The following is a 14870-nucleotide window of genomic DNA, read 5'->3' on the forward strand; positions in this document are numbered from 1 at the left end:
CTAATACCAGATCAGTCCTTCCTCTTAGTATTAGATCAGTTTACTTTAAAAATGAAGATGTCTGAACAAGCAGAAAAGCTTTTAGTCCACTGAGGATACAGACCAAACTGAATAGAGACATACAAAATAAATCAGGATTGCACCAGGAACTATCTAACAAGAGAGCAAAAGAGCTGGCTTCTCACGTCTAAAAAGTGTATCTGCAACACCGGCTCAGTGGAGAGACCTTTTTGCTGACGCAACAGCTGTTGATAAGATACTTTGGGACTATCAACACCTCTTAGATGTAATTTCTGCCAAATTGGGTGGGGTGGCAGGGAGAATTACCCTTTGTCACCCCAAACTAGGGCAAGTGGTTGGGAATAACTGGTACCCCTATTTTAGCTTGCATAGCAGACATGAAATGTTGTTCCCTGTCTCACTGTGGCTTTTCCAAGGTCTTCCTCCACCAGAAGGTCTCACTCTCTTTCCAAAAAGTATGACATCACTGAATTTGTCATGGCATCCTTTAACACTGAGGACAGAGGATGACATTCGTGTTGAAGTGGAAAGGAAAAGCGTGAATGACAATGGTGACGAGAGCAGTATCATTACTCAAGTGCCAGGAAATATGTCCACCCTGATCATTAAAGATCTTGAGCCTAGACAGCAATACATGTGCAGGGTACGGGTGAACACCAGGTCCCAAGGAGAATGGAGCAACTACCTGTATGCATGGACTTTCAGTGACAGTAAGTAGCTGATTCATATCCTTCTGTTTAATTCTTCCTCTTTCCCCCAGTGATCAGACTGATTGTCACTTAATGACTACATTAAATGTAATCCTTTGTTCTGGTAACACTCAGTTCCTGATGACCACTTGTGGTTGTTATTACTATTATTATGAAGACAGCTCAGTGTCCAAAGAAATTCTTATGCTGGAAATTATCAGGAACTAATAATGAGTTTAAAAAAAAAAATAGGAAAAACAAATTAAAAGCTTGGGAATCCACATCTTCATTTCAGTGCGATTCATGCTTCTGTCACATGTAGCATTTTTTTCCTCCCCATAATGATGAACCCACAGAGTTCATTACTCCAAGCTCTTTTGTTACTCCAAAAAAACACTCAGACCCTGCAATTCAGCTATATCAATACAGAAATAGTCAGCAATTAAAGAAGGAAGAGAAGATACGATGCAAGGTAAAACCCCTGTGAGCAAAGAGTAGTTGAGCGTGCTACACTGAAGACCAATGACCACCCTTGAATTCCCTGAGTGTGAGTAGTGTCCTTTCACAATGCCACAACAAATGCCCTATCTGAATGAAGTACCAGCTGAACAGATGTCCATCTGAATGGCTGATGGGTGCCACTGCCCATACCACACACTGGAAAGGTGGGCTTTTTCCTCCTTACAGGTTGTGTGAGGAGGCCCTCACTGATATCCTACATGTATTAACAGAAGTATCAATGGCTGTCATGGGACACTCCAGTTTCCTGAGAAGGTACTTAGCTTAGTAGTCATGGGTGTGTCCACAAGTCTAGCACTCACCCCTGCTGGTGGTTTTCTGATGAAATTTGCGGAAATGTTGGTATCTATTTCCCTTCTTTCTAACAGCATGTATCCTGACAGGGAATTGCTCCCTGAAGCAGTGAAAGTATGGGACCTGGGAATCACGAGAATGTGATTCAGTATAGAAGGAAATTAACCCTTTCTGCATTAATCTGAAAGCAATCATGTTGTCCTTGCATACAGCTCAGAGAATTCATATCTTCATCCAAGGACAGGAATATACTGAATGCCACTCCAACCTCTGCTGGAAGTATGGAGTACTGCAATATGGGTGACAGCACATTAAGTTCATAAAACTATTGCATTCAGTTACCATAGCTTGTCAACAAAATTCTGCTTCTCTTTAGCACAGTAAAAGCACTAAGGAAAGTGTTTGGCTCACTGCGGGAAGGAGAAAGAGCTGGACGTACACTCCAACGCTTTGTGTGTGTTTGTGTTTGTTCTCAGGAATCCCTCCTGCACCTTACAACATCAGGTTTTCTAACACCACAGACACATCCTCAGTCATCTCTTGGACAACTGCTGAGGGTCACTCCATCTCCTCCATCATCATCAGCTACAAAATTTATGGCAAGGCTGAGTACAACCACATTGATATTATCATAAAGAACACCAGCATTACTCAATACCATCTCAAGGGCCTTGAGCCAAACACTGTGTACCAGGTTCAGATTAATGCTCAGAACAACATTGGCTTGAGCAACCCAAACACATCGTTTGAACTGAAGACTCTTCCAGAAACTAAAGGTTGGTTATTCCAGCATGCTGGACTTGCACAAACCAGGGCTGGTGGTATAAAGAAGTTAGCTAAGGCAAAATCATAATACTATTTTTTTTAATACTAGTTTTCTTTTGCTCTTAATTTTGGCACACAACATAGCATCACCAAAATTTGATTCTTAGTTCACTGCACGGCATTGATGAAGTGACAACATGCAACATTTGTGTGCATCCACTAGAAAGTACCCAACAGCTCATAAATTAAAGGAGCTGCATATAATAGGACTATCAGATCACTGAATGTGACCTCAGCTCTGCTCTGCCTGAATTCAGCGGGACCTGCAGGTGCTCATACATCTGAAAATCAGAGCATCCAATGTCTGTGACATTTTTGGAAAACAAAGGGATGTATCTCTATGCCTTTATACAGTTTACAAGACAGGAGTATTTTGCTATACATTGTTCATGGCTTTTTCAGAATTAGCTGGAAATAATGATGAACTCTTTATGTGCTTCCTCAACAGCTCCATATGAATCAAAAGGAGGCAAAATGCTGCTTATTGCTATCCTTGGCTCTGCAGGGATGACCTGTGTAACAATTCTCCTGGCCTTTCTCATCATGCTGCAGTTAAAGAGAGCCAACTTCCAGCGCCGAATGGCTCAGGCTTTCCAAAATGTGGTGGTGGGTTTCCAGCTTTCCTGTGTCAGTGTGGTTATTAATTTTGGCCCCATCTTTTCCTGGTTTTTTTCCAATTCCTTTTCCTTGGCCTTCCCAAATACAGTCTTCTCTTCATGTGTGCAATTAGTGCTGCTGTTGTAAAGCTTCTCTGCTAGTGACTCCGGGGCTAAAGCAATCACAGTTATAGGCTATGAGGTAGAAAACCTGACTTCAAAAAAGTTGCACACCATTTATCCTTCTCCCTTTTCTGCCCTGTCGCACCTGTGTATGACAAGTACCAAGCCAGACAGAATGGAGAAGCCTGTTCTCCCTCTATGAAGTTGTGCCTGATTTTGAAAACTACAATATTTTTTAACGTTGCTTTTGAGCATCAGCGACAGCTCCGTCATGGCTTTTCAACTTGGGGACAGCACACCAGGGATCAGTCAATGGCAACATCATAGTTCTGGCTGTGAGGAAATTCCTGAAGGTTGTAACATCGTGTAGAGATCTCTCTCTCTCTCTCTCTCTCTCCATGTACATATTTGTATCATGCTGTAGTCTCTTTATCACTCTGCTTTCTGGTGCTGTTCTCTCACTTCAGAGGTGAACCTGTGAAGCAGAATGAAGCTGGGCCAAAGAGCTCCTCCGTACAGATCTACATAGGTTGTTTCATAAACAGGGGGCCAGGGGGCTCATCCAAAAAGATGGAGTCCCCAGGCCACACAGAATAGCTCCTGCTCCTTGTCCTGAAACTTTTCCCACAGAAGTATTTCATGGGAATGTGTAACTGAAGTAGAGATGTCTCCTCAAATACGGAGGAAGATCATTTCCTCTCTCTTTTGTTTTCTTGCTTCTTCTTTCCTCAGTCTTCCTACTGAGCCTGACCAGCACAGGAGTTAGTTAAGCCTAATATGAGATAAAACTCAAACCTGAGACTTAAAACTGGTTTTGAGATCAGTTTTACCAAATGATTTTTGCCCATCTCCTTCATCTTCAAGATGATTATAAAACTGTTCAGGAGGCCTAGGTCTACAAAGGCACTTACGCATAAATCAGGAGCCTGATTAATTTTGTGGATCTGGGCAGAAGTGCTTGATGCAGTTATTGTCTGAAGTAGGTGTGTCTATTGTACTCACTCTTGCATAAGCAAGAGATGGGTCAGGCTCTGTGTGTGTGTGTACATGAGTGAGCACACATGTATTCGGGGAGTGTAATCAGAGCATTGCTCAGTAAAGTAGAAATCACAGTTAATGTCATTTGCTTAACTCTGTTACAGAGGGAAGAGCCAGCTGTACAGTTTAACTCAGGTACTCTCACCCTGAGCAGGAAAGCCAAAAACAGCCCAGATCCCACTATTTATCCAGTTCTTGAGTGGAATGACATAAAATTTCAAGATGTGATTGGGGAAGGTAACTTTGGGCAAGTCCTGAAAGCACGCATTAAGAAAGATGGCTTACGCATGGACGCTGCAATTAAGAGGATGAAAGGTAGTAAAGATCGGAGATTCTGAGACTAAAGACTTTTCTTGGTTGTTTGTTCCAAGTGTTTCTCTGTCATAAGAAATGCTTAGTAGCCCTCTCCTAAAGCTAAAATAAATATTTAAAGTAGCTAGTGAAATTTTATCAGCTGTCACTAGGCCAAGATTTGTGCCCTGGCAAAGACTGTATTTCTGCACAGTCAAGCTGGTTTATAGTTCTCTTTAATTGTTAATATCATTAACTATTATGTATTTTTCAATTCACAGGTCAGTATGAACTTCATGTGTTAGTTCATCTGCAAAGTGGGAGCCATTAAAAGATGCATTTAATAGAGAAAGGAGCACAGAGCTAGCCTTGGGGCACAGCATTTGCTCACCTTACTTTACCTTAGCCATTCAGAGACAACTGTATCTATGCATCTATATATATACATACCATGAGGATCACTCATTTTCTTTGTACTCATTGGGTATGACTGCCACGTTCCAGAGAGAACTACAATACATAGAATACTGCAAGAATGTACATATTTTTTTGCAGTTCACTAGATCATTATTCAGGCAAATTGGGAGACTCTCTTAAGTATGATGATCATTTAAAAAAGAGCCAAGGTCTGCATGCAGGTAGAAATAAACAACAGCACACATATGGAAAGATTTTTAGGCAGCTAGTTTTCATATGATTTACTATGACATTTTACATTCTCAAATAATAGGGGAAGTGATGTGGTATATTAAGATGCTTTCTTTCTCTGCAGATGGCTGCTACAGACATGAAGTTCTCTCTTTTTTTCCCTTGATTGAAAAATCCTACTTTTTTCAGTAAATGCTAATGTATCTTAGAGTTTTTCTCTTTCTACTGGGGCTGAAGCAGTAGTGTCCCAGGCAGTCCAGAGTCCTCATAATTAACAACAATATGGTCATAAATTCAGTTCAAAGGAAAACACAAATGCATGCTTATTTGATTTTCAGAGTACGCCTCAAAAGATGATCACAGAGACTTTGCTGGAGAACTTGAAGTTCTTTGTAAACTTGGTCATCATCCCAACATTATAAATCTTTTGGGAGCATGTGAACATCGGGGTAAGATACTCTTGAATACATGTACTTTAAAAATTAGTTTAAAAAAAATCCCACAGTACAGCCCATCCAGTCCACAGAAACACTAGCTCATAAGCAGGTCTTTCTGCAACGTTTGTTAAAAAGTCAAATAAACTTGGGTTTAGATCTACAAGCCCACATTAATCCTTCAGAAACGATGTTCATCAATAGCTCTAAATTCTCCTCTGCACCTAGGAATTACGCTGTTTGATATTTCCCCTCCAGTCTGTTTTATGTTTATTTCTTTTTCTCTCAAAGCAGTGTAAGTGTCCAAATACTATTACTAACCACCTTTTACTTTGTGATATGCTCACTATCTGATGTTTCACTAGGATATCTTTATCTTGCTATTGAATATGCCCCCCATGGAAATTTACTGGACTTCCTTCGGAAAAGCAGAGTGCTAGAGACAGACCCAGCATTTGCTATTGCCAACAGTACTGCATCTACACTTTCCTCTCAGCAACTTCTGCATTTTGCAGCAGATGTTGCTAGAGGGATGGACTACTTGAGCCAGAAACAGGTCAGTCTTCAACTCTCTACCCACTGAAAGCACACCAATTCATTTTCCAGGGACTATGCCTTTTAATGAAATCAAAATAAGGTTTTAATTTTAGCTTCTATAGCACCACTGGATGAGTTTTATTTTGTTGTGTTCACTTAGCCCTATCAAATACTATGTCATGGGGAATCAAGGAAGAGGCATTAAAACTTACAAACGACACGGTAACTAACTGCTTTCACCTTCAGATAAAGTTTAAAATCTTCTTGGTAGTGACATACCAAGCTGTTTGGTTTGGGTTTTGTTCTTATTCTGAATGCTTCCAATTTTCAATATAGCACTAATACAATACATGTAAAGCTCATAGATACTGTGGAGAGTTCTTTTTTTTTTTTTTTTTTTTTTTTGTTTTATTTTAGTTTATTCATCGAGATTTGGCAGCAAGAAACATCTTGGTTGGAGAAAATTATGTTGCAAAAATAGCTGACTTCGGCTTATCAAGAGGTCAAGAAGTTTACGTTAAGAAGACCATGGTAAGGATCAAAACAAACTGATACAGTCTGTTTTCCTCATTTTTTGTTTTCTTGTTTCTTACTTTGTGTTTTCACATGGACAAAACCATGAACTTATGGGTACTACAGAACTGATTATTTAAATGTTACATAATAGCATGTATAAATATTTATATTGTGTTTATGAATATACATACATTACTTGTAAATCAATTCTATACCATGTTTATAATAATATACAGTGTAATTGAAAATTATTTATATGAATATGGATGGCAGTAAAAAAAACAATTTTGCAGCCAGTTACGAGATTTAGTAAAAATGTACTATAAAAAACCACATAATACACATTTGACATATGAAGAGGATATGCGCATGTGGGCGGATCTGTACAGCTACGAAAATAATATTTTCATACCAGAATTTGTCCAGCTAAGGCAAGCTGGTCTAATTCTATTGAACGAAGCCAAAGTTAGCAAGATGGTAACCAGAGGCATGTCAGGATCTGTGAGCTGGAAAAACAGCTGTCCGGAGCTAATGCTTTGGAAGATCTGAAAGAGGAAGATGTGTAATAAGCATCACGTAGTCATAGACCAGGAAATAACACTGGGTCATCAAAGGAACAGGACTGGTTAAAGGCATCGTAAGACATCACTCAGGAATTATTTCCATTTCCTCTTGATGCTGGTTGAATAAATTTTCTATTAGCTTTAGTGTGAACTGTCCCTTTGGGAAGTAAATGCACAACTTAAAAGAAATAAGTTTATTTACTTGATAAAGCTTGCTTGCATAAAGTCAGTTTTCATTAAGATAACACACAGAACAGTTGTTGGGGTATAAATAAGCAATATTGCTATTCCAACCACCAACAAATAAACTTTCATGAAATACTTTCCAGGGACGGCTTCCAGTGCGATGGATGGCAATTGAATCTTTGAATTACAGTGTTTACACCACAAACAGTGATGTGTAAGTATGTTTTCAAGTGGTCTTTTTTTAATAAAGAAATATTTTTCAATATCAAGGAAAGATTGACAGTCAGGATGAGACACTCACTCAACTCAGAAAACTCAGTAGCTGTGTCAGCACGAGTGAGCAATGGAAGCAAAAATAAAACCCACAACAAAGAAGTTACTTTTATTTCATCATCAGTGTCTCAAAAAGTTCTGTGTTCACAAGCTAATTGGATTTGGGCCACTACTTTAGCTATATTTCTCACTTGAAATCAGAAACCTGATCAATCCTTGGGAGATCCAGAGGAACTCAGTACGTTAATCAGGAAATCAGAAGTGATATTTGGCAAAGCAATTCTGTAATAGCACTATTTGCTGAGAGCTCACAGTCTAGTAAAGGACTCCGGTTGATGGACTCACAGTGAATTAATTTTGCTAAAGATCTCACTCCTGCTTTCTGATTCTACGAACCCTATCATTACACAAAACTTAATAAAAAAATATAAAAGAATGAATCACACTTCTCTGTGTTCTCTGAATTCTAGCAAAACTCTCTACCATTTTAATATATGAAATCTTGTTGCATTCCTTTTGCACTCCATAATATTCCTCTGTTACAGATGGTCATACGGTGTCCTATTATGGGAAATAGTTAGTTTAGGTAAGTATCTGAATTTTGTACTGCACAAATAAACCATTCTGAGCTAAGCCACCTCCCTTCACTCAGTCTGTTAAAAATTTATTGCTTTGCAATATTTCAATTTTTTCTGTTTCATTCTACTAAATTTTATTTAGCTTCAGTATGCTTGGAAATGTAATTGTCACATTTTCAATTCAGGTACCATTCTAAATGAGAAAAACATAATGACCATGTCTTCATTGCACTATAAAACCTAGGCCATATCTAAATATAAAATGCAGCATAACACATGATATATAGCCCTAATCCAGTATGTTTTGAGTTTGATGGGTGGCTTTTCCGCAGCTTTCCTGAGTTTAAATCAAGACTTATATTTTAATCACTTGGGGGGGGCCAAACATCTCCTACTCTAAGAAGTCTCGAAGAAAATTTTTGAACATTAATCTTCAAATAAAATTTAGAGTTCATTTCTGCACACACCTCTGTTCATCATGTATGTGATACAGCCTCAAACCATTCAAAATAACTGTGTTACATAGCCTTTATGATTTGCCTTGGAGTGTGCCCCATGGTCTGCTGGCCAAGGGATGCATGCTGACTGAGATGCACATTGCATACTGGACTAATCATGAACTCTTGCTTTCTAATTTGTTCCTAGCTTTCCTTACTAAATGGGTTTGCGCTAGATATGGATGGGAACTAACACACTGCAGTGTGGAAAAATCAAGAGTCTAAGCAACCAAACACCTGCAAAAAGGGGCAAAACCAGCTTGACAGTAATAGCTCCATGAGTCCATACCAGATCTTATTAATACCATGCTAATGAAGGAATGACTTGCTTATTGCCATCAAGGGTATTGCAAAACCAGTTCAAATACAATCAGATGCAGGCCCTCAGAGTTGTAGAGAAATTCAGGCCAGCCCCACAGATGATAAAAGTTGATACTCGCTTTTATTTTTCTCTTCAACACTGTGCATTAAGCAGTATGGAAACATTAACAACAAAAATGTAGCTGCAAAATATTCCTTAACGTTGGACTAATTCACCTGTTACTAAGTCAGTCATTCTTTTTCATTTCTGCTATGAAATTAAACTTTCTTTTATTAAAAACCCCTTGTGTTCACAACAATGGTTAAACTCTCCTTTAGGTGGAACACCATATTGTGGAATGACATGTGCAGAACTCTATGAAAAACTGCCTCAAGGGTACAGACTGGAAAAGCCTCTCAACTGTGATGATGAGGTGTAAGTAACTGCCTCAGCAAAAAAACCGAAACAGAGTAACACAACATCTGCTATAGGAAATATATGATGTCTACAAGAAACTAATACAACAAACATTTTTTCCGGAAAACATAAAAACTACATTTTTAAAAAAACGTTTTAAAAAGGGTGCACAAGTGGGAATAATTACTGAAATCCTTTTGTACCCAGCATGCACTGTTATTTGCCATGAACCCTTTCCCAGGATCTCTGCTCCTGCCAGATACCCGGTTCTTTACACAACATGGCTGGGCTTTAGCTCAGAGAGAGCTTTTTGATTATTCCAGACAGCAACCAGCTGTGGAAAATGTAACTCCAGCTATGTATAAATCCATTTTCCTTTGAAAAATGGAATGTCCACAATCTTCCAATAAACATGAATTTGTAGCTTTAAACTATGTATCTAAACTATCAAATGCTGGTGTTTGATTTTTAAAGGTATGATCTAATGAGACAGTGCTGGAGAGAGAAACCATATGAAAGACCATCATTTGCTCAGATACTTGTGTCACTGAACAGGATGTTAGAAGAAAGGAAGGTAAGAATGAATCCCTAGAAAAGAATTAGGCCATGAATAATTTCAGTATAGTTTACGATTATTGAGGTAATGCACCTTGCATCACACTCATTCTGTTTATTTCCTTCCCAGACCTATGTGAATACTACCCTATATGAGAAGTTTACTTACGCAGGCATTGATTGCTCCGCTGAAGAAGCTGCTTAAGACAGGAGAAATTTTCATTCATCAATGATGTACTGAAGAAAATCAAAACTGAATCTGCTGGAGCCCAAAATGTGATGTGCTGTGTAGAACTGTGTATAGCTCTAACTGTATATAATACAGTAATACTGTTTTACTACAGATATGTATGTGTATATCACACAGTATCCTCTGCCTCCACAGGCTGTAGAAGTGTATATACTGTTCAGACTAGGAATAGACTGAAGTCATGAAATCTGCTGTTTCATATGCAGGGTTTTCTTTTTTCCTAGTCATGTAGATATAGTGTATACATACATATTGTAATGCATTAGGTATTGCCATCTTAGATATTTTTGATACTTTCGAAGAGCTACTGGTAGCAAAGTAGGTATCTTACAGCAGTATTTCATAGACATTTCATTGTGATTCAAACAAAAATGCTAACCTCAATGTGACAATGGGAGTTGCAAGCAGATGTCATTCCAGTATGCTCACCAAGGATAATTAATTATTAAGACTCCTATTTGAATGTAGAAGTAAGCTAGTAGAAGTAATCTGTTCAAAAATTCTATTAACACTTGTAACATATAAGGCATGCTATTGCTCTTTCGTTTTCCAGTTTAACAGTCAGTGTTTGCCTATATGCAAAATATGCATATATGTTGAAGTGTTTAATGCTATTGGAGGCAGCCATACAGAAATTATCATGAAGCACAGGATTGAGGAACATACTACGTATTGTAAAAAACTTTTTTACAATTAGCCTGGATATACATGAGGCTTATTCAATTTGTATTTCATTTAATAATTTCACTGCATACTTATAAATTACTGCCTATTATACACAAGCAGGGCATACTTACTTTTGCTTATTTTATTCTTTATGCAGTCTGTAGTGTGGTATGGCCTCTTAAAAACACTGTACTGAAATGCTTCAAAACAATGATATTTGGCCTGCCAGAAAGATCTTTTAGTCCTTAGGTTAGACAAATAGAGGCAGGATTGGCCTGAGCTTCTAGTATCAAGTCAACCATGTGGGATCCTGTGCACTTACTCTATTCAAACTTCACGTATCAGCTAACCTCACGCTTTGCACGTATGTTCCCCTCATTGCCCCACTCACCAGCTCATAACTGACCATCAGACCACAGTGACTTTCTAGCTGGGTGGATCAGGTCACCTCCCAAGACTTGGAGGAAGGTGCTAGAGAAAGAAGAAGTTTTCCCCTTCTGATACTTAGTTTGTGGGTGGGCATTTGGTTGGTTGCAAGGCAGGGTTACCACAGCAAAGTACAGAGTAACATTACTGGCGTACACCAGGCTGACTCAAATAGGAGAAGCACCAAGAGCCTTATTAAAAGGGAGTAAGTCAACCAACAAGGGTGCTGAGATCACCTGTGTGGCCTTGAGATAGGCAGAACTTGCACTGTAAGTAAAGGTGCTACAATCTGAGTTTACAAATAGTGCAGATTCACTGGACCAAGGAACAACTCCAAAATGGAAAAGAGAAACAAATTCCACTATATTTTTCATAAAAGACTACTTGGCTGGGCACTTTTGAAGCATGGGCATTGCATTTTGCAGTCCAACCAGGGTCCTACAGGTCAGTGAGGTGAACAGGAATGGACCTCCATGGGTGTTTTCTAGGCGGCCAAGCAAAACTAGCTACCAACTTCTGCTGGAACTGCTCCACTTTCTGTACAGAATTTTTCATGGGTCCAATGCAGCTCATTGTCTCACACATCTCTAACAAGCAGACATAACTGACTATTCTGCTACTTGATGTGAACCCCTTCTTCTGTGGCAAACTTTTACTTGGACCAATATGCCACAAAAGGAAAGAAGCAGAGAGTCATTCATCAACCCAATAGGTCTTAATACTGTCTGCATTTTAAGTGCTCAAGTGTCACTTAAATTTAGCTGAAGTGCATTTAAATGTCCTTATAAGTGTTCTTCATATCTTCATTTAACATTGTGGCATGCATTAACTTTCTAATCTGCTGTAATTAAATTTAAATTGCCATTTGAAAAAAAATACACAAAACAATAACTCCAATACACAGCTTGAGATGTCTCTGTTCAGTCTATACATCACAGAACTACAGCTATTAAAAACATCCACTAGTTCTGTCAGAGTCTCAGACAGACAAATTGCTTCTATACATGCAGTGTGCACTGGGTTTCCCAGGTTCAATAGCTAGATTTTACTGTCTTTTATCCAGTGCTGAAAAGCCCGATTTACGGCAGTAGGTGGCATATAAAGGTTTTCAGCTTCACCATTAGCAGGTTGTATGTTCTGCCTTCCACAGCACAATACATCAGATCCCATGTCCCCTCCTTCCCAAGTGTCTTCTATTTGTTCCTTTGCTGTCAAGACCGTAATGCTACCAGTGCCAACAGTTTTCCATTATTCCAAATACCTCACATCCTAAGTCTTTATACACCTCCACCTATTTACACCTGCCAACATCTATGCACAAGCTTAGAGTATCATCAGCTATTCCCTATGTTGTTTTTTGATATCACAGCATAAGTTTTCTCATATTCTCGCTCATACAGTTATCAAGCTCATACTCAGTACAAGTTTTTGCTTGGGAAAGAAAAGAAGCATTTCAGACAAGTGGAGTTGGCCACGCTTTGAGGATTATGTGATGCAGTATAGCAGGTAACTGCTTACAGTCAAGTGTTATCTATAGTTTAAAAAGAAATTATCAGACACCTCATCAGGGAAAGCAGAGCCTTTAAGAACAAAAAGGCAGAAGCAAAGTCTCCACACTGCCTCTCCCCCAAGCCTCCCCCCCCCCCCCATCCTCAACTTCCATTTAGTGCAACAGCTCTGATTATTCCACAGTCAGAGTGCAGACAAAACAAAAAGTCCTTAGTATGTCCAAGCAAAACTCAAGACCTATAGAAGAACACAGCATGCTTGGCAGGAAAGCTAAGAAATGATCTGAGAACAGACATCACTGGCTAGTGTAACGCAAGGTTCACTAGATACCATCGCGAGGCAAGAGGTAACAAAGACTCCAAACAAGCACCTTTACCCTCATTAGATTGGCTGAAAAGTAACATATAACTACCCTTGGGGATGTCTGAATTAAGCTAATGCACTCAATGGCTGCACTTCACAGTAACCCAAAAGGAAGCACAGATCTGGTCTTAAATGATGGGGATATTTAATTCTTACTTCTTTATGGACAGACTGTGCCTGACACAACTTTAAAGTCAAACACAGCCCCTCTCCACTATCCAAAATATAACGGTCAGGCATTTACTGAAACTAAAATACAAAATGTTGACAATTACATACATCTCATCAAAACATAAAAATACCCGATGGAAGGAAGTAAGGCAGATGCAAGTAGCCTCTTCTCAGCAGTATCCAGTGACAGGATGGGAAGCAGTGGGCATAAACAGAAATCTAGGAAATTCCATTGAGGGCGGTCAAGCCATGGAAGAGGTTGCTCAGAGAAGTTGTAGAGTCTCCAGTGTCAGAAGTATTCAAAACCTGACTAGACACCACAGAGGACTAGACTAGATGATCTCCCCAGATGCCCTCCAACCCCAGCCATACTGTGATTCTGTGAACTCTGCAAGATGGGGGAAGGGAAATGCAGAAAATGAGCAGAGGCCCAGCTAAAGAGCATGAGCAATTAAATTACAAGGGCATAGTTCAGCTGTGGTCAAACACAAGTTTTTCCTCTTGCTGCTAATTCCCTCCCTGTGCTGGTACACCACATTCCCTGCTCCCAACACACCGTTTCGCTTTTCCCCAAGCTGCATACTGATCAGCCATTGCCACGTGCAAGGCGACTGGTGGGACACAGGGGAACGCCGATTAAACAACAGTTGGAACAAAGCAAGCCAAACTGTTCCAGGCTGTAAGTCAAAATCCTCAAATCAAGCAAACCTAGCGTAATGTTTCTTTATAATACTTCAGAGCTCTTTCATGTATTCACTTAATAGCACAATATATGATACAGCTGGTGATATTCCCACAGTAGGAGCCAATCGTTTTAGCAAGTCCCTCTGTAAACTGTGGAGGTCCAGTCAGACCACACCAGTCTCTCACACCTCCAAAACATGAGCTAAGCTTCCAGCTCCCGAAGATGCTGGGTCAGGTTTTGCAGTAGCTGACTCTATATCATAAATATATGTGGGAAAGAGAGAAGTATGCTTACAGCAGCCAGCAGCAGAGAGATGACAGAGATATGACTCTGAGTTATGCCACTGTTCCAGTGATTAACTGCACCTATATTCACACGACCTTTCAGTTTTGGTGAAATTTCATTACTTCCAGCATCAGAAGACTGTTTTATTTTGCTATTTTTACAAAAAAGTTAGTATCTAAAAGTATTTTATTTATTGTGTACTGTATTTTATCAATTTTGGTTTTAATAATTCAATATTCAAATACAAGAAGAATTTATGAAGAAGACAAGTCAGGTGATGGAGGTTCCTTAAATGGCCTATAGAGCCTCAGTTACCAGCTTGGTCACTGCTAATAGCTTGTTGGATGACTAACACAGGTTTCTCTGCTAAGTAGAACAGGTTCTACAGAGTAGACATGCATGTCTTTCCTTAGATTTACTCAAAGCCAAATAATAAAGGCAATCTTCACTAAAAAGACCTACTTTCAAAGTTGGGAGGATCCATGAGCAAACCTATCCCCTTTGTAAAGAACATGTCAAAGCCACTTCTCTAAGCTGTAGTAAGCCCTGTATACAGGACTGTTCTATTAATATAGAAAGAAGTATAACCTATTCTTGGGGGAAGGAAAATCAGC

General features: G+C 39.3%; 1 protein-coding gene across 1 annotated transcript in view; it reads left to right on the forward strand.

Annotated features, from left to right (window-relative positions):
* TEK (TEK receptor tyrosine kinase) overlaps positions 1-12129 on the forward strand; it is a 41745-nt gene extending 29616 nt beyond the window's left edge. Inside the window, exons 12-23 of the mRNA XM_050913304.1 lie at positions 438-731; positions 2000-2299; positions 2797-2951; positions 4210-4420; positions 5383-5493; positions 5844-6034; positions 6433-6546; positions 7424-7494; positions 8099-8139; positions 9268-9364; positions 9821-9920; positions 10032-12129. Of these exons, the coding sequence (XP_050769261.1) occupies positions 438-731; positions 2000-2299; positions 2797-2951; positions 4210-4420; positions 5383-5493; positions 5844-6034; positions 6433-6546; positions 7424-7494; positions 8099-8139; positions 9268-9364; positions 9821-9920; positions 10032-10106 (1760 nt within the window). The 3' untranslated portion in view covers positions 10107-12129. The remainder of the gene's footprint in view (positions 1-437; positions 732-1999; positions 2300-2796; positions 2952-4209; positions 4421-5382; positions 5494-5843; positions 6035-6432; positions 6547-7423; positions 7495-8098; positions 8140-9267; positions 9365-9820; positions 9921-10031) is intronic.
* The last annotated feature ends 2741 nt before the right edge of the window (positions 12130-14870 follow it).

The sequence above is a fragment of the Gymnogyps californianus genome, chromosome Z (assembly GCF_018139145.2).
Source record: "Gymnogyps californianus isolate 813 chromosome Z, ASM1813914v2, whole genome shotgun sequence".
NCBI lineage: Eukaryota > Metazoa > Chordata > Aves > Accipitriformes > Cathartidae > Gymnogyps > Gymnogyps californianus.